We start from the raw sequence: 22577 nt of genomic DNA on the forward strand, positions 1-22577 counted from the left end.
ATCTCAGATCTTCATGCCTTTTGAACCATATAACTTCAATGAAAACCCCCGTCAGTCATTGATTGGTGAGAGCCTGTAAGGAGTTTATTTTCCAATTTCTTTATTTATTTTAAATCTCATCAGTTTATATTTGTGTTTGGTGATGATTAATCTATTAATGAATGTAACACAAGAATGAGTGGAAGAATTATAGGCAGCAGGGAAGTGTAACAGAATATTACATGGAATCCAAGTGAATGACAGGTTGGGAGGGTCACTTGAGAAAGTCAGTTGTATGATGATGTTGGGAGGAAGGGAGCGAGGGAGAAGGGGGAGAAAAGGACTAGTAAATCAGCTGGGGGTTAGGAGGATAGTTTTGAAAAAGAGGAATCAGTCGAATTTTGAGTGGTGTATTGGAGTAGACCATTATTTCCTATTGTTTAAATAGTGGATTTGTTCTGGTCTTAGTAGTATATTTTACTCCACATTCTGCCTTGAACTACACAATCAAGTGTCTTTAAGGAGAGCACTGTTGCTCTATAACTAAGTAGGGATGGCAGCAGTTTATTTTGGAGAGTATCATAGGGAGAAGACAGACTCAGCATTTTATCCAGAAACCAATGAGAGATTAAGATGTGTTGACACATGCTGTTTGTGAACAGAGAAAGAAGTACCAGAAATAAAACATAGACACCAAAGTATGGGTTTAAAATAGGCCTCTTTATTTATTCATGGAGATTCTACCTTCCATGGATCTGCGTGTCAACATGCGGGAATCATCTTATTTCTCTTCAGTCCCCAGGGCGATCCATTCCGCTAGAACAGGGGTCAGGTGACCTGGCCTCCTTCCCAACCACACTTGCGTGTTTGGGGAGACTGACCTGCGTCATCTCCATTCAGGCTGGACAGCTGAGTAGATGAGGCAAGATGGTCCCCAGAGACAAACCATATCCTGGCACAAAGGCTTCAAAGCCCCGAGGAGCAGGACCTCTGGATTGCCAATCACCATAAAGATGCCAGAGTGCTCACCAACCCTATCCTGACTTTCCCCAAATCCCGCACAACCCTGCCATTAGATAAACCTATTTATCCTCCCAATCTAAAGATTGGATCCAGTATAGAGTAGGCAAAAACCTGCTCACTTCTAAATGGCAGGGAAAATTCCTACTCAGCCCCCTCTCCAAAGAGTATGACTAGTTAATCCTATACTGGTTTGTAGGGTGGGGCCGAAAGAGTCTGAATGCCTCATGGGGATGAGCCTTTCTACCTTGGCTCCACCCCCACTTCACAAGGCAGCACACGTGCAGCCTGTGCTGTATTCATTTCATTTCCGCCTCCTCCCTGTTTGCAACTACCCCCCCCCCCCCCAGCTAGCCAGGCTGGGTGGTGAATGGGCTTTTCCAGGGCTGTCTTTTTTGGCAAGTTCTCCACAACCGCGTCACTGCCTCCTCAAAATTTTCTGCCTCTTTCTGCTTGGTTTAGGAATTTGGGGAAACAGGGGGGAGAGAAAATGCTGAGAGGGGAATCTTTGTCAGTATTTGCATGTGTGTGTGTGTGTGTGTGTGTGTGTGTGTGTGAGAGAGAGAGAGAGAGAGAGAGAGAGAGAGAGAGAGAGAGAGAGAGAGAGAGAGAGATATTTCATTTTTCTCCTCATCTTGCTGACTCCACTAAGATAACAGTAAAGATGACCAGGCCTATTATGATGCAAGGTTTGTCCTGAAACAGATGCTCTTGATGAACTACAAATCAGTGGTAATGTTTGTACTGGGTGATGTATTTCCCTGTGAAGTAGCATGTGCCTGTCTTTCTAGTGTACTGACTAAGAACTATCAGCATAACTTGGCCCTGGCTTTTGCTGTGAAGGAGATCAATAAAAACCACCACCTCTTGCCCAATGTCACCATGGGCTTCTGCATCTATGATAGCTACTTCAGTGAAAGATGGACCTATCGTACCACTATAGGACTTCTTTCCACACAGAACAGATTTGTCCCCAACTACAAATGCGACACCCATGACAATCTGAAAGCAGTAATCGGAGGACTTTATTCTGAAATCTCCCTGGTTATGGCAACCATTTTAGGCACCTACAAGGTCCCACAGGTAAAGTGGGTGGGTGGGTCAGTTTGGGTAGATGAAATGCATGAATGTGTGTTTGGAACACAGGAATTGATTTTCCAGAGGCCACCTTGTGGTTTGATGTAAGAAAAGACATGTTTGAAAAAAGCTGCAGATGTTCTCAGAAGTTCATATGCTTCTCAAGAAAAAAAAATGACCTTCTTAGTTTGTACATTATTTATTAATTCTTTACTTTTCATACTGATAAAAGGAGTAAGGATCTATTCCTCCTAGAATACATGTATTCCTTTTGGAATTGGAGTTGCACCTTCTATCCAGGTTGGTGGAGGAAGGCATCCAGAAATGGATTAACTCCCTCTATCGACTAAGAAAAGTAGGAACCACAGAATGAATTCCTGAATCATATACCAGCCCCAGGTTCTTTGCTGCTCCAGTTTTTCCCTGCTTTTCACCCAGCATAAAGATCTCACATTTCCTCCAATTCTTTTACCAGACACCATAAAACTGACACATATGCCTTGATGGATGTCTCATTGGCAGAAAAATCCTTCAGAAGATAGATGTGCCACAATAGACAGTGTTTCACAGATCCCCACCCTAATTGGACAATAGCTTTAGCATATCCCAATGCTGTATGCATTCCTTACAGCAACCTGAGAGAAGAACATTGGTACTTATTGAGAAGGTTCCATCTGAACTGGTGTGGAGAAGGCATCCAGAATACACCCCCATTTCATTTTAGAGATGGACAGAACATGCCATGGGAAACTCACTGAACCTCCACCAATCACCCGACCCAAGTGAGCCACATGGGTGAGTCAGCGGCAAGCAGGTGCCTGCTCCCTTGATGAGCCACTATTTTCCCTTGATGAGCCACTATTTTCTGCAAAAATGGCAGCTTTGTCTTTTCTGTAACCATCCCCCAAGTTTGTGTTTGTTTTTTTAACTAAAGAGCAGCACAAAATAAACATTTATCAGAATAATATGATAGCTATTGTTATTGGAAAAGTAGAGCACATCGACCCAGATCCAATGCTCCAGTACCATAGAAGAACACGATGTTTTCTAAAATAAATGTAAAAATACTTGTGAAAGGCACAAACTGATTAGAATCTTCTAGAAGAACCATGAATTCTGATGAACAGTCCAAAGATAAAATTATTAAAACTCATAAGAAATCTCACACAAAAACATGGCATTTTAAAGAGAATGTATAAAAATAGGCCACATGGATGGTATTAATTTTAATTGTAAAACTATATAAAACTATGAAAAACTGTAAAACTATACCAAAAAGGAAGAAAAACCACACTATAGGATATCCCTACCTGGTTTTATTGAATTCATTTTCCCTTGGTTGAAAATGTAGCATAAATTAACAATGCTATTTATTTGCCAAAGTTTGCTGAAGGAGTAAAATAACACTTATATTTCAGCTCATAACTGGTGGCATGCTTTACAATTTGGAAAGTATGCGGACTACACATTTACACATCCATTCCTATGTAACATTGAAAATAATTAATTGTCCTTCTCTCCCCTCCTATATCCACTTCATCTTTCTGTAGTTCACGTATGGCTCTGCTCCTATGATGACAGATAATTCCAAAGACCTTTCTTTCTATCAAATGGCACCAAATGAAGCCCATCAGTATGAAGGGATTCTCCAATTACTTCTGCATTTCAGCTGGATATGGCTGGGGGTCCTGGTTGCAGATGATGACAATGGAGAAAAGTTCTTGCAGACTTTGATGCCACAGTTTTCACAGAATGGAATCTGTGTTGCTTTAATAGAAAGAGTCAAGGCGGCTTACATCACTGACATTTTTGACATGTTGAAGTGGGGATCACAATTATATGATACTATTATGGGGAGCAGAGCCAATGTATTCATCTTCTACGGAGAAACTCAGTCTATGATAAATTGGAGATGGTTGCTACATCTACCAGAAATGGGATACACAACAATGGGGGGCAAAGGTAAAGTGTGGATTTTGACAGCCCAGATGGAACTTGGATCACTGATTTACCAAAGGGGTTGGGATGTACAACCCATCCATGGCACTTTGTCATTTACAGTTCACTCAAAAGAGCTACATGGATTCCACAATTTTCTTGTGGTCAGAAACCTTTCCAGATCAAACAATGATGGATTTATTAGGGACTTCTGGGAACAAGCATTCACCTGTGTTTCCCCCGATTCTGATGTGGACAGAGAAGCAAAGGACATTTGTACTGGAGAAGAAGACCTGGAAAGCCTGCCTGGGACTGTCTTTGAAATGAATATGACTGGCCACAGCTATAGTATCTATAATGCTGCCTATACTGTGGCACATGCATTGCATGTTATGCTTTCATCCACATCCAAACACAGCATAATCACAGAAGGGGAGATACTGAAGCTTCAAGATCAACAGCCATGGCAGGTAATAACTGAAACAGGAAAGTGAGAGAGTATCATATACAGCCCTTCCAACAACAACAACAAAGACTCAGTTCCACTAGCTTTCTAGGATGCCATCACAATGTCACTCTATATTCTACCATTAAGAAATACTACATGTTCATATTTTGAGGAATCCTTACTTTCACCTCTCTGGTAAATAAATAATGCAGAAGCAATGACACAGAACACAGGGTTGAAAGGGTGCTGATCTTTCTTTCTCCTCTCATGATATCTCTTAGTTCTTGAGGGAAAATCCCTTCTGGCAACACTATGCTCCATCTTGGCAAAATCCATAATGGGATTACATGAGTTCAGATTTCTATGTGTCCGAACTGTAGATTCCAGAGCAGACCAGCCTTTTCCAAGTCACATGGATTCCATGGACTTCTGGACCATTTTTGTTTTGTTTTACTTTCTAGAGTTTTATACAAATGAAGTCATAGAAAAATAGATAAAATAAATAAATATTGGCCAAAAATTCACATTTTCTCCATAGGCAAAAGCAAGAAAATGTGCATTTTATATGACAGAAGCATGGGACAGCTGCATAGGCTTGTGCAGCACATTTCATTAGGGAGTGCATCCAGGGATTATTTTTTAAGGTGAACATTTATTGAATACTTAGACATAACAAATATTATTTCCATTCATTTATTTACTAAGCACTGTAGACACTGATGCCCTGCTCCATATTTGGCTTGCCTGACCAGGGAAGGTCCATTGCAGTTGCGGGGGCGGGGGTGAGGAGACACTCTTCAAGCCCCAGTTTGGGTGGAGCTTTGTGGTGTCAATGGCCAGAGGAGGGACTTATGAGGTGAGATTAGCCTTTGGGTTCTTCCTCCTGGCCTCTTTGAAATGTGGCTCCTGGCAGAAAGGCTCCCAGCAGAATGATTCCTTTCTGTTCCTGCTGCCAGGAGCAATGGTGCTCTCTCAGAGGCAGCAGTTCTTTGGCACAGCAGCAGAGCAGCTGGATGGCAGCCTCAGGACTTTTCCCACTGCATCTGAATCTCCCTCTGTATCCCTACTCCATGGCCCCCTCGATCCAGTGTTTATTGCTTGAGACATTAGGGTGTGCCTGGATACACCCAGCACACCACTTGTGCATGCCTATGGACAGCTGCTCATTGCAGATCTGCTGCCCCTCAAATTTGTGGCAAAGATTGTTATGTTAGAAGGGATGAAATTGCCCCCTGACACCTTGTCTTAATGGTAAGCTGCCTGTCCCAACTGAAAAATGGAAAACTTTGGCACCCTCACCCTGACATCCTCCAAAGATGAATAAAGAGTGGTCCTTATGAGAGCAGGCAGGGTGGATGGGTGGGAGGAGAATTTTCAGTCCAGGATTACTAATACAGTTATATAATTCCTTGTTGTGCTTCAATGCAAAAATCATAAGACAATGCATCAAGGCACTAAAACCTTTCTCTCAAACATCAGATTGGCAAAATATTCCGCTAGCAACACTTACCATACATAGGAAAGTGCCAACAACAATCCACTGTGTACCATCTGCTTCCTAAAAACTTAAAAATATAATTAAGTGGCTATAATGTCAATCATGTTTGTTATATCACATTGTCTAAGAGTCAAACAACATGTTACATCAATAGTACATCATGCAACTGAGTGTTTTCTTTGTGTTCTATTATTATTATTATTATTATTATTATTATTATTATTATTATTATTATTATTATTATCTTTATACTAACAGCCCACAGCCCCATTTTGGACTAGGATCAGCACACACCACAAGAAGATTAACCTTCCTTCCTTCCCTCCAATGATTTTGTTCCAAAAATGACATCCAAAGACATGGATTAAAAGGCGGGGGTGGGTGGGTTCCTTCATTCTAGTCAATGGAAGTTGCCCCCCTTTTTAAAATGCATATGCATGGTGTGGAGAGAGTTCACTTTGCCCTTCTAGTGCATGCATGTCACAACCCAAATTGGGGCCACGCATGTTTACCCTAATGCAAAGAAAAAGATAAGTTTCTGTTAAATGCTTTATACTTTTTTTAAATTTTAAAATCTATTGATGTTAAACGCTACTGCAGGTTTTTTATTATTAATTTTGTAAGAAAATCAATTCTCAATTCTTTGGTTGCTTTTATTTAAAGATCTGCTATTGGGTGTTAATGAACAATGTAAAGACATTGATTTGATTGCAATGAACTCCTACAGTTAAACCTTAGCAATACTCTAGTAGATGATGGTTCCAAGCTGTTGTGTTTTGATTGGATTCTGTATACAAAACTTCTGATGTATAATTTATGAATACTAAAATTAACAGAAAAAAGAAATGGGAAAAAAATTCTGCTAGATGCTAGGCAATTAACCTAACTTGGAGTTTATCTTGAAGACCTTCAGTCCTTTTTTAGGTCATCAACATATTTTTATGAACGCCTCAATCCTTTTCTTTCTCTCTGTAGCTTCACCATTTTTTGAGAGGGATGTCATTTAACAACAGTGTTGGGGACAAAATTTATTTCAACCAGAATAGGGAATTGGAAGCTGGCTATGATATTATAAACTGGGTCACATTTTCAAACCAATCCTTTCATAGAGTAACAGTAGGAATGATGGATCCCCAGGCTCCACCTGACCAACAATTTACTATTAATGAAGGTGTAATTACATGGCACAGCTGGTTCAACCAGGTAAGAACTAAATGTGGATATTTTGTAAAGTGTTATATTTCTGTATTCCCATCCACATCTGATTTGTGAGACGAAGGCCTTAGCTAGACCTAAGGTTTATCCTGGGATCATCCCGGGGTCATCCCTGTTCATGTAAATGACACACACAGAATCCCAGGAGCAGGCAGGGACAACCCCGGGATGATCCTGGGATAAACCTAAGGTCTAGCTAAGGCCTCAGTTATGAACTAGAAAACCTCTAGTTCAATTATTATATCATGCCCTGATGATGTAGCCTTAGACCGTTTATTTCTCAACTTCTCCTACAGACTGCAATATGAAAATACCAAGTTACATTAAAGATTATTGAAAAAGAGACAAGGATTCTTCATAAAGGAAATAAATGAATGCAAGAATCCAATGGACCCTGCAGTGTTGCTTTTAGGAAAACATAGAGAGCAATCCTATGGTACCTAGATATCATCTGAAGGGGCCATGGAATACTTCAGATTCCCCTATGTGAGGGCTTCTCTACATGGGGCTTTTATCCTGCAATTGAGAGTGGTTATTCAAGGAATTTTGTGGGACCTTTATATGATGCCATCAACCTCCAGCATCTTTCCTGTGCTTTCCAACCATTTCTGAGGACTTAGCTAGACCTAAGGTTTATACCAGGATTGTCCCGGGGTCATCCCTGTTCATGTAAATGACACAAAGGGGATCCAGGGAGCAGGCAGGGATGATCCCGGGATGATCCTGGGACAAACCTTAGGTCTAGCTAAGGCCTGAGACTTAGGTCTCATCTGCACCAAGCAGGATATTGCAGTATGAAAGTGGTATATGAAAACCAGGAGCCACACTACTGCTTTATACCGGTATTGAAGTGCACTGACAACTGTTGAGGTTCATTGACACATACCATATACCACTTTCATACCGCTATATCCTGCTTGGTGTGGCCTCTGCCTTTTATATACTGCTTTCATAGTGCAATATCCTGCTTGATGTAGGTGAAGCCTTAATTTGAAACAGAAATAATGGGGTAATAAAAAGATCCAGTTTGAATTGGGGCCTTGCTAGACCTGCCGGCTTACGCTGGCAGGGAGGCGGGGCCGAGGCGTGTTGAAGTTAGCGCACCTCCCCCAGGCTACCACACGCACAACGCGCAGGGACGTCGCGTCCCTGCGGCGTCCGCCATTTTTAAATTTTTTTTAAAGGGGCCGGGTGCAGCCCGAAGACTCTGGAGAGGTAAGTGGTTTTTTTTTTGGTTTTTTTTACCGGGGGGGGGGGGGGGGCGAAGGCTGGGAGGGTGGGTGCCAGGGTGGGTGGCACGGGGGGAGGGCGGGTGCGATCGCGCCGCACGCCGCCCGAGCCCGGGCAATACCTGGCATGGGGCGGCATTGCAATGCCGCCCCATGCCAGGCATTGCCCGGGCGGCGCACGGCGCAGTCGCACCTGCCCTCCCCCCGTGCCACCCACCCTGGCACCCACCCTCCCAGACTTCGCCCCCCACACCGATGGGCACAGCATTCCTATGAGCGCTGTGCCAGGTCCGCGGCTTTTCATGGCTCCTTGCGAGTAAGCGAGGAGCCGCGAAAAGCTGCGGAAGTCACTAGACGTTCCCCAGCTCCGGCCTGAGGCCGGAGCTGGGGAAAAGGCGCGCCATAAGCGAATTCGCTTATGGCGCATTGGAGGAGGCCTCAGCGCGGCCTGTCTCCGGATTCCCCTGTGCGTCATCTGGACGCACAGCAGGGAAGCCGGGACAGAAGGCGCGCTAAGGCCTCGTCTAGGAAGGCCCTTGGTTTGAATTTGTCACTGTAAAGAAGAAGTGGTGGTATAAAGCCAGTGCCATCTGGTGGATGTATAATGAAACATATAGGACTCACAGATAAAGGGGGTAAGGGGGTATAGAAGCTGATATTAGGGGCCGATCTTAATCCCGCAAAGATGCTGGAAGTAGAAGCCTCAGTAAAATCACAGCATAAAAAGTTGCTGTGTAGAAGCCCCGTGTTTCCAACCTCACAGGGAGGAATCAGAACTCTGATCCACTTGAATGGGACATTGCAGTGGATGGAGGGGAAAGAATACTGGAGAGGCCAGAATGTGGAGACTTTAAAACATTTGTATTCATTTGTAGAATGCCAGAGTTAGAATAATAGTTATGAAGATGTAAGACAAGCAATATTATATTAACAGAGGGGTATCCCCACTTTCCTGGGAATCAGTCCCATTGAACTCAATTGGGCTTATTTCTGAACAGACATGTACATGATCATACAATTAGTATAATAATAAAGGAAGTGCTTTCAAAGTATTTTTTATTTGTTGTTTGCTTTCTAATGTATTATTATTATTATTATTATTATTATTATTATTATTATTATTTGCATGTACTGGGGCTTCAATTTGGGATCTGCTGAGACTTTTTAATTGTTTTTTTTTCTAAAAATGATTTTTAAAAAACCCACTAATTACAATGCGACCTAAGTGTGATCAACTTAGTCTGGATCCAGCCCTGTGTCCTAACGCTGGATGAAGTCTAAAGCACGTGAATCTCAAACTTTTAATCATCCCTCAAAGAGTCCAATAACATCACTTTTAATTCCTAAGAGCACAATCCTATGCATGTTTAGATATAAAGAAAAGACCTAAAGTTCCTAGTATGCACCCAACCAGCACATATCAGCAGCCTAGTTTACAGGAAATCCTCTTGAGACTCCCAAAGGCAGCAATGTTCATTCTAGGACATAGTCTGAGGCACATGAATGATGCAACAAACTTGCTTAGGATAGTCAGGGCTGGGTCTGATCAATGCCTCAATGGACACCAAATGTCAAGTGTATGAGTTCCATCATGGACAACACTCCATCATGGGTTTTAAATGAAATGGACAAAATATCCTGTGTTAGTTGTTCCTATGTATAGCAGTTATTCCAGCACAGAAAAATACTTTCCCAAACAGAGTACACAGCTCTAGATATTAACAGTTTTGTTTCATTTATGGATTAGGCATTGCCTCTTTCAGTGTGCAATGACAACTGCCACCCTGGGTCTCGAAGGAAAGAGAAGGAAGGGAAGCCTTTTTGCTGTTATGATTGTGTCCGATGTCCGAAAGGGAAGATCACACAGTATGTTGGTAAGAGATGCAGAATGCAGAGTTATTAAATATGGACCATAGGATTGTGTGTTATGCATTACTTAGTGTGTAGAAAAGGCCACAAGCAGCTGGGGGTGGGTGGGATGGGGGACATACCCCCAGCCAGCAGCGTCATCAAATGCTGCATTTACCTCTTTTCCATGTGGTTAAGTGATAACTAGGGGTGTGCACGGACCCCCCCGCTCCGCCCCGCGGGCCGATCTGAAAATTTCGGATTGGCCCGCTCCGTGCCGCTCCGCCCATACTCCGCTCCTCTTTGCCGCAGAGCTCCGGCTCCGAATCGGAGCTCCGCAGTGGAGGGGAGTGGTGCCAGGTAAGGCCGGGAGAGGAGGGTGGGGGGATTTACCGGGCCCTGCCGCCGTCGCCGCCCGTGCGGTGATGGCGGCAGAGCCCGGTAAGGGACCAAGGTGGAGGGAGGCCTTACCTGCCTCCGTCCACGGTCTGTCGGCTTCTTCAATTGAGCCCGCGGTTCAGCCAGGAAGTCTGGGCCGCAAGTGCGGCCCAGAATTCCTGGTTGAACCACGGGCTCAATTGAAGAAGCCGAGGGACCGCGGACGGAGGCAGGTAAGGGAGAGGAGGGGTTTTTTTACCGGGCCCTGCCGCTGTCGCCGCATGGGCGACAGCGACAGCGGCAGGGCCCGGTAAACCCCACTTACCTTTCCGGCGGAGCTCCGGATCAAGGCGAAGGATCCGCCTTCACCTCGATCCTCTTCGCCATGCTCCGCCGGCCCCCCAATCCTCTTCGCCTCCGCCTTAAGGGCAGGCGAAGCCCCCCGCTCCTCTACTGCTTCTCCGGTCCAATTAGAAGCGGAGCACATCCCTAGTAAGAACCTCCAGTAATATACATGGGTCTGGTGATAAATATCATAACGCTTTAAAAAAAAATCACCAACATTGTGTACATTTAGAGCGATCCACACAGAAATGCATAGAAATGTCAATGCAAAACACACACACAGACACACACACACCACAATCCAATATGTGCCCAAGTTGGGTTACAAGTGGAAATAAAGAGAACATGATCAGCGGAATTTTGCCGATTTGCATATCTTTTGAAGTGAGCACAATTTAGTTGCAAATCTCTGGAGTTTCATTGTATCAACCAAATTTTCAAAGGAAGTTCCATACTAATAACATATATAATTTTAGCAAAATTCAATCATAGATACATAAACAAATCAAACTTAGTGTAAACAGTTAAAAAAGAAGAATATTTTTAGTTGTATTTCTTTCCTACTCTCCTTACACTCCATCCCATGTTATTATCAGAGCACTGTAAGGTAGAATAGTGTGAGGAATACAAATAGCCTGAAGTGATCAAGTGAGATGACTGCATCTACATTTCTAGATGATTTAGGATTTAAACCTCCATGTCATCAAACCCTTGTCTTAAATGAGCAGGTTGTTTGTTCATTGAATAAAGAACAGTTTAGGTATAGGGTTATATATGGGCATCCAGTTGGGTCAACAAAGGCAGTGGGATCCCCCCACTGTGTCCAGCCCTCATGGACCTAATGGGAACCACCTGGTGTGAGGGCAGACCCATGCCTAAGTGCTCGCGAGCCCCTGCTGCCATTAGTGTACCCAGGGGAATTGTGCACATTCTGGAGGCATCAGAAAGTATGCTTCCCCCTCCTCTCCTCCAATTGGGTCCTTAAAGCCACAAGACCATCTTGTGTTAAGAGGCCATTTAAGGCCCTGCTTGGAGCAGTGGGAGGCAGGAAATCACACTTTCTAGAGCCTCCGGAAAGAACGCTTTTCCCCATCAAGAAATCATGTATTTCCCCTTTTCTCGCCAATGGCAGTTGCCATTAGCTCAGAGGGGGGAAAGGGTGGGCAGTTCCAGAGGGCTCACAGGGACTTGTGAATCTCATTAGGCCTTGGCAGAGGCTCACACTGCCTGGCTCATTGGGGTGGGCCATGAGAATGGTGGCACAAGCAGTCACAAGGCAGACAAGAGTAAGGCTTGTAAAACACTGGTTATGTGATAAATGTAAACAAACATAGATACACTATGGCCACAGCTAGACCTAAGGTTTATCCTGGGATCATCCAGGGTTCATCCCTGCCTGAGCACTGGATCCCCTGTGTGTCACCTAGATGAACAGGTTTGACCCCTGGACAATCCAGGGATAAACCTTAGGTCTAGCTATGGCCTATGTTAACTTTTACGGAGAAATTATTTTATTGTGTTTGTCTTTACTTAGTTTACTTCCCGTATTTAACTCTCTGGCATATTCACTTTAGCTGGGATCCAAGAAAAAGCTAGTTGTTTGTTTCATATGAAAAGAATGTTTGGAAGGTTGTGTTTCTCAGGTATTATGTTCCCACTATGCCACATTGCAAACCACTTTGAGGAATTGAGGTTTTTAGAGCTTCTCTACATGAGCAATTTATTGCACGTGCATTATTAGCCAGTTACGGAAGTTGGGAGGTTCTTTAGATGATGCTGTCAACTTCCAGGACATATCCCAGTGTATAAAAAACACAGAGATAACCAGGTTTTTTTTTTTAAAAAAAAAAAACCTGCAAAATTGGCTCCATGTAAAGTTGATGTTGCATTATAATTCCACCACTAGATGGTGATGTTTCGATAAAGTGAAAGGAGCAAACAGACAGAGAAAATATTCAATTCAAACCATGTGACTGCCTGTTGCTGCCCAGGTAACTGAGCAGGTAATAAACCCAGAAAGAAAGTGGAAGCAGAAAGGCAGCAAGATTTTTTATTTTAAATGTAGTCTCCCAAAACCCTATGGCATGACAAAAATCCCCTTTGGATCTTTATTCGGTTTCTTTATTAGGAACACTGGTTTACGTTTTTATATCAGTTTACTGTGATATTATGGTAGTCATATTTAAACATTTGCTGTTTATTTACTTACTCAATAAAACCTTCAATTATCATTCTTTTTAATGAAAGGAGCAATCTACATTTTGCTGATGGGTACATTAGGATAATCATCACTATAATCATCACTGCCATAATCCTTACAGTACATATCAGAAAGTGCAGAATGGTATATATGATAGGAACTATGATGGGATGCTTATAATAATGAGCTAAATTCTAGTTTTCCCTTTCAGACATGGATTACTGTATTCAGTGCCCTGAAGAACAATATCCAAACAAGAATCAGAATTCATGTGTTTCAAAAGTTGTAACTTTTTTGTGTTATGAAGAAATTTTGGGAGTCACTTTAGCCAGTTTTGCTCTTTTCTTTTCTTTGGTCACAGTTCTGATTTTAGGAATATTTCTAAAGTACCGCAACAGCCCCTTAGTCAAAGCCAACAACCGGAATCTCACATACACACTTCTCATTTCCCTTCTGTTCTGTTTCCTTTGTGCATTACTATTTATTGGCAGACCAGTGAAACTAACGTGCCTTCTTCGGCAAACTGCCTTTGGCATGATCTTCTCATTGGCTGTATCTTGTGTTTTGGCAAAAACCATCACAGTAGTTCTGGCTTTCATGGCCACCAAACCAGGATCCAATATAAGGAAATGGGTGGGGAAAAGATTGGCCATCTCCGTTGTTATTTTTTGCTCCCTAATTCAGGCAGGCATTTGCACTTTGTGGCTGGCCACCTCTCCTCCATTCCCAAATTTTTACGTGCACTCAGAAATATTAGAAGAAAGTGTACTGGAATGTAATGAAGGATCAGTTACCATGTTTTACTCTCTGGTGTGCTACATGGGCTTCTTAGCTATTATCTGCTTCATTCTTGCTTTCCTAGCTAGGAAACTGCCAGACAGTTTTAATGAAGCTAAGTTCATCACTCTCAGTATGTTACTCTTTTGCAGTGTTTGGTTGTCCTTTATTCCAACTTATGTGAGCACCAAAGGGAAATATATGGTTGCTGTGGAGATCTTCTCCATCTTAGCCTCCAGTGCTGGATTGCTGAGTTTCATATTTTTCCCCAAATGTTACATCATTCTTCTAAGGCCTAAGCTGAACAAAAGAGAACATGTCTTAGGGCGAAAATATTGAAGCAGTTCAGAAGTATATGTCGTGCTTTGAAATGTCTGAGAGTTTTCTTTGTGGTAGCTGCCTCTTAGATTCATCTCAACGAGTCTTTTACACACTTTCCATTTTATCACTTAAATTAAATTATGTTCTATCTTAAACTATTTTTCTCTGAATTGTACATTTAGGCATTCTTCCATGAAATTCTTATATTTTTAAGTTTGAAAATTACTAAAGTAGAAATATAATGTTATCTAGAGGTATCTGCTGAGAAAAATACTCTGAAGCAGTCCTACTGTTCCATCAATCCCACCAGTCAATAATGAGTTATTAACTGGCAAGTGCAAGGTGACACAGAAATTTAAAGAAAAGAAGGAATTTTATGTAACAAAGTATGTTGGCTGTAACAATATACATTCTGTAATGCCAAATTTCTTATAAGATTCAACTCATACCCTCATAGGCCTTAGCTAGACCTAAGGATTATCCCAGGCAAATGGAGGGGTCATCCCTGCCTGTTCCCGAGATCCCCTGTGTGTCATTTGGATGCACAGGGATGATTCCGGGACAATCCCAGGATATAGGCCTGGTCTAGCTATGGCCATAGTGTGATGCACATTGTTGTTTCCCTTCATCCCTGTATACTAAATTTAAATGAACAACTTAATTGTTAATTAGACCACCTCCTCTTGGAGTTGTGTTAAAAACAACAATCCCCTTTTCAGTTTTACATAAACCTTTATCAGATATCCAAAGAAGATTACATTGATTCAAGTAAAACATAAAGAAAATGTATTCGTAATCAACTAAAGTTCCTTGTAAGAACATTTGGCCTAACTCTAACACAGAGTTTGGCATGCTCCAGCCCACTGAAATCAATGGACTTCACATGTCTAATTCTGTGTGGAATTCATGCCTTTGTCTACATTATTATTATTATTATTATTATTATTATTATTATTATTATTATTATTATTATTACATTTATATCCCACCATTTTTTCCTCCATGGAACCCAAGGTGGTATACATAATCCTACTCCTCTCCATTTTATCCCCACAATAACAACCTTAGGAAGTGGGTTGGGCTGAGAGTATGTGACTGGCCCAAAGTCACCCAGGGATTTCCATGGCTGAGTGGGGACAAGAACCCAGATCTCCTGACAACTGACACTTTAGCCACTACACCACATGACATAGAATCACAGAATCATAGAATCATAGAGTAGAAAGGAGCCTATAAGGCCATCAAGTTCAAACCCCTGCTCAATGTAGGAATCCACCTTAAAGCATTGCTGACAGATGGTTGTCCAGTTGCATCTTGAATGCCTGTAGTGAAGGAGACCCCACAACCTCTCTAAATAACTTTTTGCATTGATGTACCACTCTAAAAGTCACAAAGTTTTTCCTGATGTCCAGCTAGAATCTGGCTTCTTTTAACTTGAAACGTCTTTTAACAAGCCATTATTCCATGTCTTGTGCTCTGTGATGATCCAAAAGAGAACTTGCTCTCCCCTCTGTATGACAAAGTTTCAAGTAATTGATCAGTGCTATCATGCATCCCCTAAGTCTTCTCTTCTCAAAGCTAAACATGTCCAGTTCTTCCAATCTCTCCTCATAGGGCTTTGTTTCCAGACCCCTGATAACCCTCATTGCCCTCCTCTGAACCCACTCCAGTTTGTCTGCATCCTTCTTGAAGTGTGGTGCCCAGAACTGGACACAATGCTCAATATGAGGTCTAACCAGTGCTGAATAGAGGGGAACCAGTTCCTCAGACAATTTGGAAACTATACTTCTATTAATGCAACCCAAATAGCATTTTCTCATCTTCTTTTTTTTGCAGCCACAGCATACTGTTGGCTCATATTCAACTTGTGATCTACAACAATTCCAAGATCCTTCTTAATTATAATATTGCTGAGCCAAGTGTCCCCTGTCTTGTAATTGTGCCTTTGTTTTGGTTTTCCCTTGGTGTGGAACTTGGCATTTATCCCTATTCAATTTCATTCTGTTGTTTTCAGCCCAGCACTCCAACCTATCAAGATCACTTTAAAGTTTGCTTCTGTCTTCCAGGGTATTACTATCCCACCCAATTTTGTGTCATCTGCAAATTTGATAAGTGTTCCCTGAACCTCCTCATCCAAGTCATTAATACACATGTTGAAGAGCACTGGGCCCAGGACTGAGCCCTGCAGTACCCCACGTTACTTGCCACCAGTTTGAGAAGGTATCATTGATGAGCACTCTTTGATTTGGCTTCTGTAGCCAACTGTGTGTCCACCTAATAGTTGTTCCATCTAGCCCACTTTTAACTAGTTTGCTGATCAGAATGCCATAGGGTACTTTGTCAAAAGCTTTGCTGAAGTCAAGATATATTATGTCCACAGCATACCCATAGTCCACAATGGGTTACCCAATCAAAAAATGAGATCAGATTAGTCTGGCAGGATTTGTTCTTGACAAATCCATACCGGCTTCTTGTAATCACTGTATTGTTTTCAAGGTTCTTACAGATTGACTTCTTTATGATCTGCTGCAAAAATTTCCCAGGGATTGATGTCAGACTAACAGAGCCATGGTCAGTTCTGATAATGTTAATTCATGTTTTTTTAAAAATAAAAATGCTGCCAAATTAAATTCCCTTGAATGGAAAATTCATATATCATCAACCTGTATTATTATTTGTTAGCAAAACTGGATGTAATTCATGTCACAATTCAAATTGTTGGTTAGCCTATAAAATCCAATGCAGCTTATGTCTGGGATACCTGAAAGACCACCTTCTCCCTTATGAACTTGCCTATATTTTAAGGTCTTCAGGAGAAGCATTTCCCTTAGTACCACCATCATGAGAGACTCATTCACTAGGGATATGAGACAGGACTTTATCAGTGACTGCTCTAAGGTTTTGGAACCCCACACCAAGAGAAGCTACATTGGCTGCCTCTTTGCTGTCCTTCTACCAGCAGGCAAATACATTTTTATTCAAGCAGGCCTTTGGCATGTAACTGGTCAGTTTGCTTGAGTACGGTTTTGTATTCTTGCATTGTTGAGTTTTTCATAGTATTTTAAAATATTTGTTTTATGATTGTTTTAACTCAGCTTTAAATCTAAATTTCTGTTCTTATTATTCTGAGCCACCTTGATTGCCAATGTTGGTGGAAAGGGGTTGTCTACAGCAAATAAATAAATAAATATTTGCCCCTTCTGTTTTACAAAAATATGAAATATAGGCACGATGTTTTGTTAGTTGTATGTTTTAAAGTTATATCATTGTGGCAATGGACCATTGTGAAGCTATATCATTTGGCAATGAACCTTCACAGTTAGATGAGTGATGCAAGATAAAAGCTCAGCATCATGTTCAATTTCAGTTTTGGACCCTCACATCACATCACTCCTACAGCTTCTGTTCCTTTTGTCTATTAGAACATTATGAGAGGGAGATTTCAGGTTGTATGAAGAAGGCCTAACCAAAGTGCCCTCCTCATGCCCCCTGGTTTTTTTCAGCCTTGATAATAAAAATAATGTTTCATGGCTTACAGTTTGCTTATGCAATATACTTATATTGTCAAAATAAGTTGATCTATCTATGTATTTATTGAAAGCTGCCCCGGCTTTGATTTGACTTCATGATAACACCACATCAAGTAATTGGAGCTGGGTATGCAATATTGGGGGGGGGGGCAATGGACATATTTGAGAAACTGTCCTGAGCACAACCACAAAATGGCTGCCATGGAAGGTATGGCTACTCACAAAGGACAAATATTTGTGCTTTTATATTGTATTTTATATTATGGTTTTATATTGTTGTTTTATACTTTGAATTGTCTTGATTTTGTAAACCACCCAGACAGCTTTGGCTATTGGGTGGTATAGAAATGCAATAAATAAATAAATAAATAAAAATCTGCCCAGAAGACTTAGTACAAGGGAGAGGTGGGGTCTGAGCGAGGTGGGGTCTGAGCCCAAACACGGTTAGCAACTTCTTTGAACCCATAGTTTTCAGCACCAATAGAAACATTTCACAGAAGGCAAACATGGTTTTTTTTCCCCTTGGTGACTGGGAATGCTGCAGAAGTAAACATTGGATTGAAGCCACACACCATGTTCATTTCCTAAAAATGTCTCTGAGGCTTATGTGTAACCCAAAAGCAGGAAACAAATATGACAGAAGCTGGGAGATTTCACTCTGTTTTGAAGTGGTCTCAGCTGTTTGTAAGAAAATTGATGTTTGGAAAATGTGGGAGTGGCAGAGCACTTAAGCAGGTGCCATAAAAGGTGCCCAGGGGTGCATTGGCACCCAGAGGCACTGCATTGCAAACTTCAGGGTTGGAGTGATCAGAGCCAATACCTCTCTGTCTACCAGTTGTTGGGGAACATTGTACTCGTGTTTTGCTTATGGGCTTCCCATTGGGACACCTGGTTGGCCACTGTGTAAACAGAATGCTGAACTAGATAAGCCTTTGGTCTGATCTAGCATGACTCTTCCTACATTATTAGTGTATGAAATGCCTCTTGCCCTTACTCTGAATGCTTTTGAGGTTGGTCACACAAACACACACACACACACCAAGGTTAAATAATTAAGAATGTAAATTTCACCATTGGCACATTAACTGCCACTTTGCTGTGTTTATGCCCCTCTGTAAAATACCTTCTCAGGTTTGCCAATGAATAGCAATACAGAAAGCATTTAGGGAGAACAGTAGGGAGATGAGGAGACTGTAAGTGAGCACCTGGTTGTTAGTCATGACTAGGGTGTGTGTGTGTCATGGTTTCCTTGCTTCTTAAGGAAAGAATTCTGTGACCTTAAAATTGCCAACAGCAACTAAGGCCTCATCTACACCAAGCAGGTTATTGCACAATGAAAGCAGTCTGAAAGCAGTATATAAAAGGCAGGAGCTACACTACTGCTTTATAGTGGTATTGAAGTGCATTAACAACTGTTGGGGCCTAGAATATTGGCTGAAAAGGGGAAGACAGGGGGAATGGGGAAGATGGTATAGGAAACTGATTTGAGAGTGCAAATAGGGCAACAGAGTTGGGAGGGAATATGGCGACAAAGAGTGTTGAGAAATATGTCCGTGAGAATAAAAGAAAATTATTACAAAATTGTTTGGAGGTGGTATCTGACCCCGGCAAGATTAAATAGAATAAATAAGATGAATTCAGTAAATTGTTGGAGAGGTTGTGGAGGGAAAGGAACGTACTTACATATGTGGTGGGAATGCGATTGTGTGCAAAAATTGTGGAAAATGGTGTTTATTGAGATAAAAAAAATTGTGGGAATAGAGTTGGAAGAAACACCTATGGTAGCATTGCTATCACTATATGGTACATTAAAGTGTAATAAAGAGATTAAAGAATTAATAACTAATTTGTTGACAGCAGCAAGGTTAATTATAGCTAGGAACTGGAGGGTTCAGGGAAGTTATCATATGGAAGAGTGGTATAAGGAAATATGGGACATAGCTATTAATGATAAATTGACATGTAATATAAGGTTAAGAAAAGGAATAACAAATGTAAATGAATTTGAGGGAATCTGGAAACAGTTCCTAGAATATGTATTCTCTAAGGGGGGTGGAAAACCACCAACAGAAGAAACTATGAGATTCTGGAAGCAAGAATAGATCCCAAAAGGTGGTGGGGAGCACTTATGTTATGTTATGTGATTATGGAAACTAGATAAGTATAATTTGGATTATAAGCGATGTAATTTGTTTATTTTATTTTTTATGTGGTAAATGTATTGTGTATAAAAATAAAATAAATTAAAAAAAAAACAGATGTTGGGGCCCATTGACACATACCACTATATACCGCTTTCATACTGCTAGATCCTGCTTGGTGTGGCTCCTGAAGTTTATATACCGCTTTCAAACCACTTTCATTGCGCAATATACTGCTTGGTGTAGAAGAGCCCTAAGACAGGTAAATAGAAGATAAAAGATAAGCATAATTTGATTTGGTTTGGATCAGTTTTGGTGTTTCAATGGTGAGTCTTGAACGACCAAGGACCATGATCTCCATGAGGAACATGGTTATTCTGACAGTCAACTTGGAAGCAGTCCACAAGGAAGGTTTAAAGAGGTTTTGGGATTCAGTAACAGGGAACAAGGTACCCAACAGAAAACAGTTCATGCAGACATATGACTACTTCTCCTTAAAGATGTCTTAAAATTCATCCCTTTCCCTTACTTCTTTTAAAACTGGAAATAATTAAAGAGGCTAAAGAAACTACTTAAAAGAACACTTAAATGCTTCAGGAGTTCCTTTTTATTAGTTGTTCCCTATTGTTCAGTTCAGGCCTGAGCATAATAATGTAGCATTTGGGAGAAAAAAATGCAACATAAAAGACCACCACAGGAGGCTAAGATAGAGAAGATCTCCACAGCTACCATATATTTTCCTGTGGTGCTGAAATAGGCTGGAACAAAGGATAACCAAATGCTGCAAAACACCAACAGCCCTATTTTAAAATAAGAAATGTCTGACTATGCAACTGTTTGTGACTGCTAGAATATGAAATTGTAAGTCTGCTACCCCCCATTTTGTTCTCCATCTCTTTTTGCCTCACCTCTTCGCACTCCTACAAATGTGCTCAAAAATGTCATTGAAACTGTCTGGTAGCTTCCTAGCAAGAAAAGCCACGGTGAAGCTGCCAATTGCTAGAAAGCCCATATAGCCAAGGACACAGTAAAACATGGTGTGTGATGCCTCATTACATTCCAATACGATTTCTTCTGGCACTGAATGCATGTCAACATCTGGAAATGGGGAAGAAATTGCCAGCCACACTGTACAAATGCCCACTTGAACAAGTGAGCCAGCAAGAACAATGGAGTTTGAAAGCCTTTTCCCTAACCATTTCCTCACTGTGGCACCTGGCTTCGTGGCCATGAAAGCCAACACCACGGTGATGGTTTTTGCCAACACAGAAGAAACAGCCATTGAGAAGATGATGCCAAAAGCAGGTTGGCGGAGGAGACACTTCCCCTTACTAGGTTGACCTATGAATAACAATGCACACAGGAAAATAAATGTTCTTGAAATGGTGGGATATAGTTTTGTGGGTATAACTAGCCTTTCACTTTGTGTATGTATGTGTGTGTCTGAAGAAATAAAAACTGTTCAAAATTATGTACAGTGTGGAGAATGTGGTTAGGGAGACATTTTGTTCCCTTCCCATACTACTAAAACCGAAGGTCATCCTATGAAGCTCATTGGTGGGAGATTCAGGACAGATAAAAGGAAGTACTTCTTCACATAGTGCATAGTTAAACAAGATGTAGTGATGGTTACCAATTTGGATGGCTTTAAAATGGATTGGATACATTCCTGGAGGAGAAGTTTATAAAGGGCTAATAGTCCTGATGGCTAAGCACAACTTCTGTTATTCAAGGCAGTAAGCCTGTGTGCACCAGTTGCTGGGGAACATGGGTGGGAGGGTGCTGTTGCACCATGCCCTGCTTTGTTGGACCCTGGTTGACAGATGGTTGGCCACTGTGTGAACAGAGTGCTAGTCTAGATGGACCCTTGGTCTGATCCAGCATGGCTCTTATTTTCTTATTTATTTTCTTATAAAGAACTGCCATCTCCACATTAATTGACTGTAGAGGGGAGTTGTTGTCTAAGATTTATTATGTGTTTTCATATGTTTTATTTTAATAATAAAATTAAAAAAGGGGGAGGAACAGCCCCATTCCTCTCCTCACCCCCTGTTGTTGTTTTTATTTTTACTGGTGTGGGGCTGACCATGGTGACCAATCAAGGGGTGCCATGGGCTCCGCTGCCAAAAAAGTCAGGGTAAGTGCCCAACTTTTTTGGAGTGCATTTTCCAGGGTTTGCCCTTGGATGGCTTCGCAATGGTGGCTGCAGCATGTAGATGACATGACACTACTGTGAAGCCACCTTGGGGCAAACCCTTTGTGTAGACATGCCCCTAGATGTTGTGATCCCAGAGTCCTGCAACAACGGAAGGCGGGCAGCTGCTCTAAACAGCCCCACTGGCTACTTTCTCATTGTGGCAAAGGCCAACCACAATTCCCATCAACATAAGGGTGTTTGCCCCACTCATTAAAGACATGGAGCACCATTGAAGCAATGGTGGTATTACATATAAGTGGTGACTGCCAGTAAAGGTGGCACCTAGCCCTCACTTTGGCTAATTGTATACATAAACTGATGTCAGGAGGCTGGTTTCAACTAATAAAGATTGCCGCAGATCACACAAACCACTCAATACAATTTTGACCCATAATTCAAGATGTCCACTCCCTGCCCAGCCAGAATGGACCTTGTG

General features: G+C 41.7%; 1 protein-coding gene across 1 annotated transcript; it reads left to right on the forward strand.

The window, feature by feature from the left end:
* The first annotated feature begins 1881 nt into the window (after window positions 1–1881).
* LOC134405539 (vomeronasal type-2 receptor 26-like) lies at window positions 1882–14291 on the forward strand. Its single transcript, XM_063136783.1, has 5 exons — window positions 1882–2082; window positions 3627–4484; window positions 6936–7163; window positions 10152–10278; window positions 13387–14291. Exons 1-5 carry the CDS (start codon window positions 1882–1884, stop codon window positions 14289–14291), a joined length of 2319 nt encoding a protein of 772 aa, XP_062992853.1.
* The last annotated feature ends 8286 nt before the right edge of the window (window positions 14292–22577 follow it).

This window comes from Elgaria multicarinata, chromosome 11 (genome assembly GCF_023053635.1).
Source record: "Elgaria multicarinata webbii isolate HBS135686 ecotype San Diego chromosome 11, rElgMul1.1.pri, whole genome shotgun sequence".
In the NCBI taxonomy this organism is placed as follows: domain Eukaryota; kingdom Metazoa; phylum Chordata; class Lepidosauria; order Squamata; family Anguidae; genus Elgaria; species Elgaria multicarinata.

Bases quoted from the DNA above. Each gene is read 5' to 3' on its own strand.
- LOC134405539 (XM_063136783.1), top strand. From the start codon at position 1,882: ATGGGCTTCTGCATCTATGATAGCTACTTCAGTGAAAGATGGACCTAT. The intron at 4,485-6,935 runs GTAATAACTGAA...TTCTCTCTGTAG, and splicing joins AAGATCAACAGCCATGGCAG to CTTCACCATTTTTTGAGAGG. The intron at 7,164-10,151 runs GTAAGAACTAAA...TTTATGGATTAG, and splicing joins GGCACAGCTGGTTCAACCAG to GCATTGCCTCTTTCAGTGTG.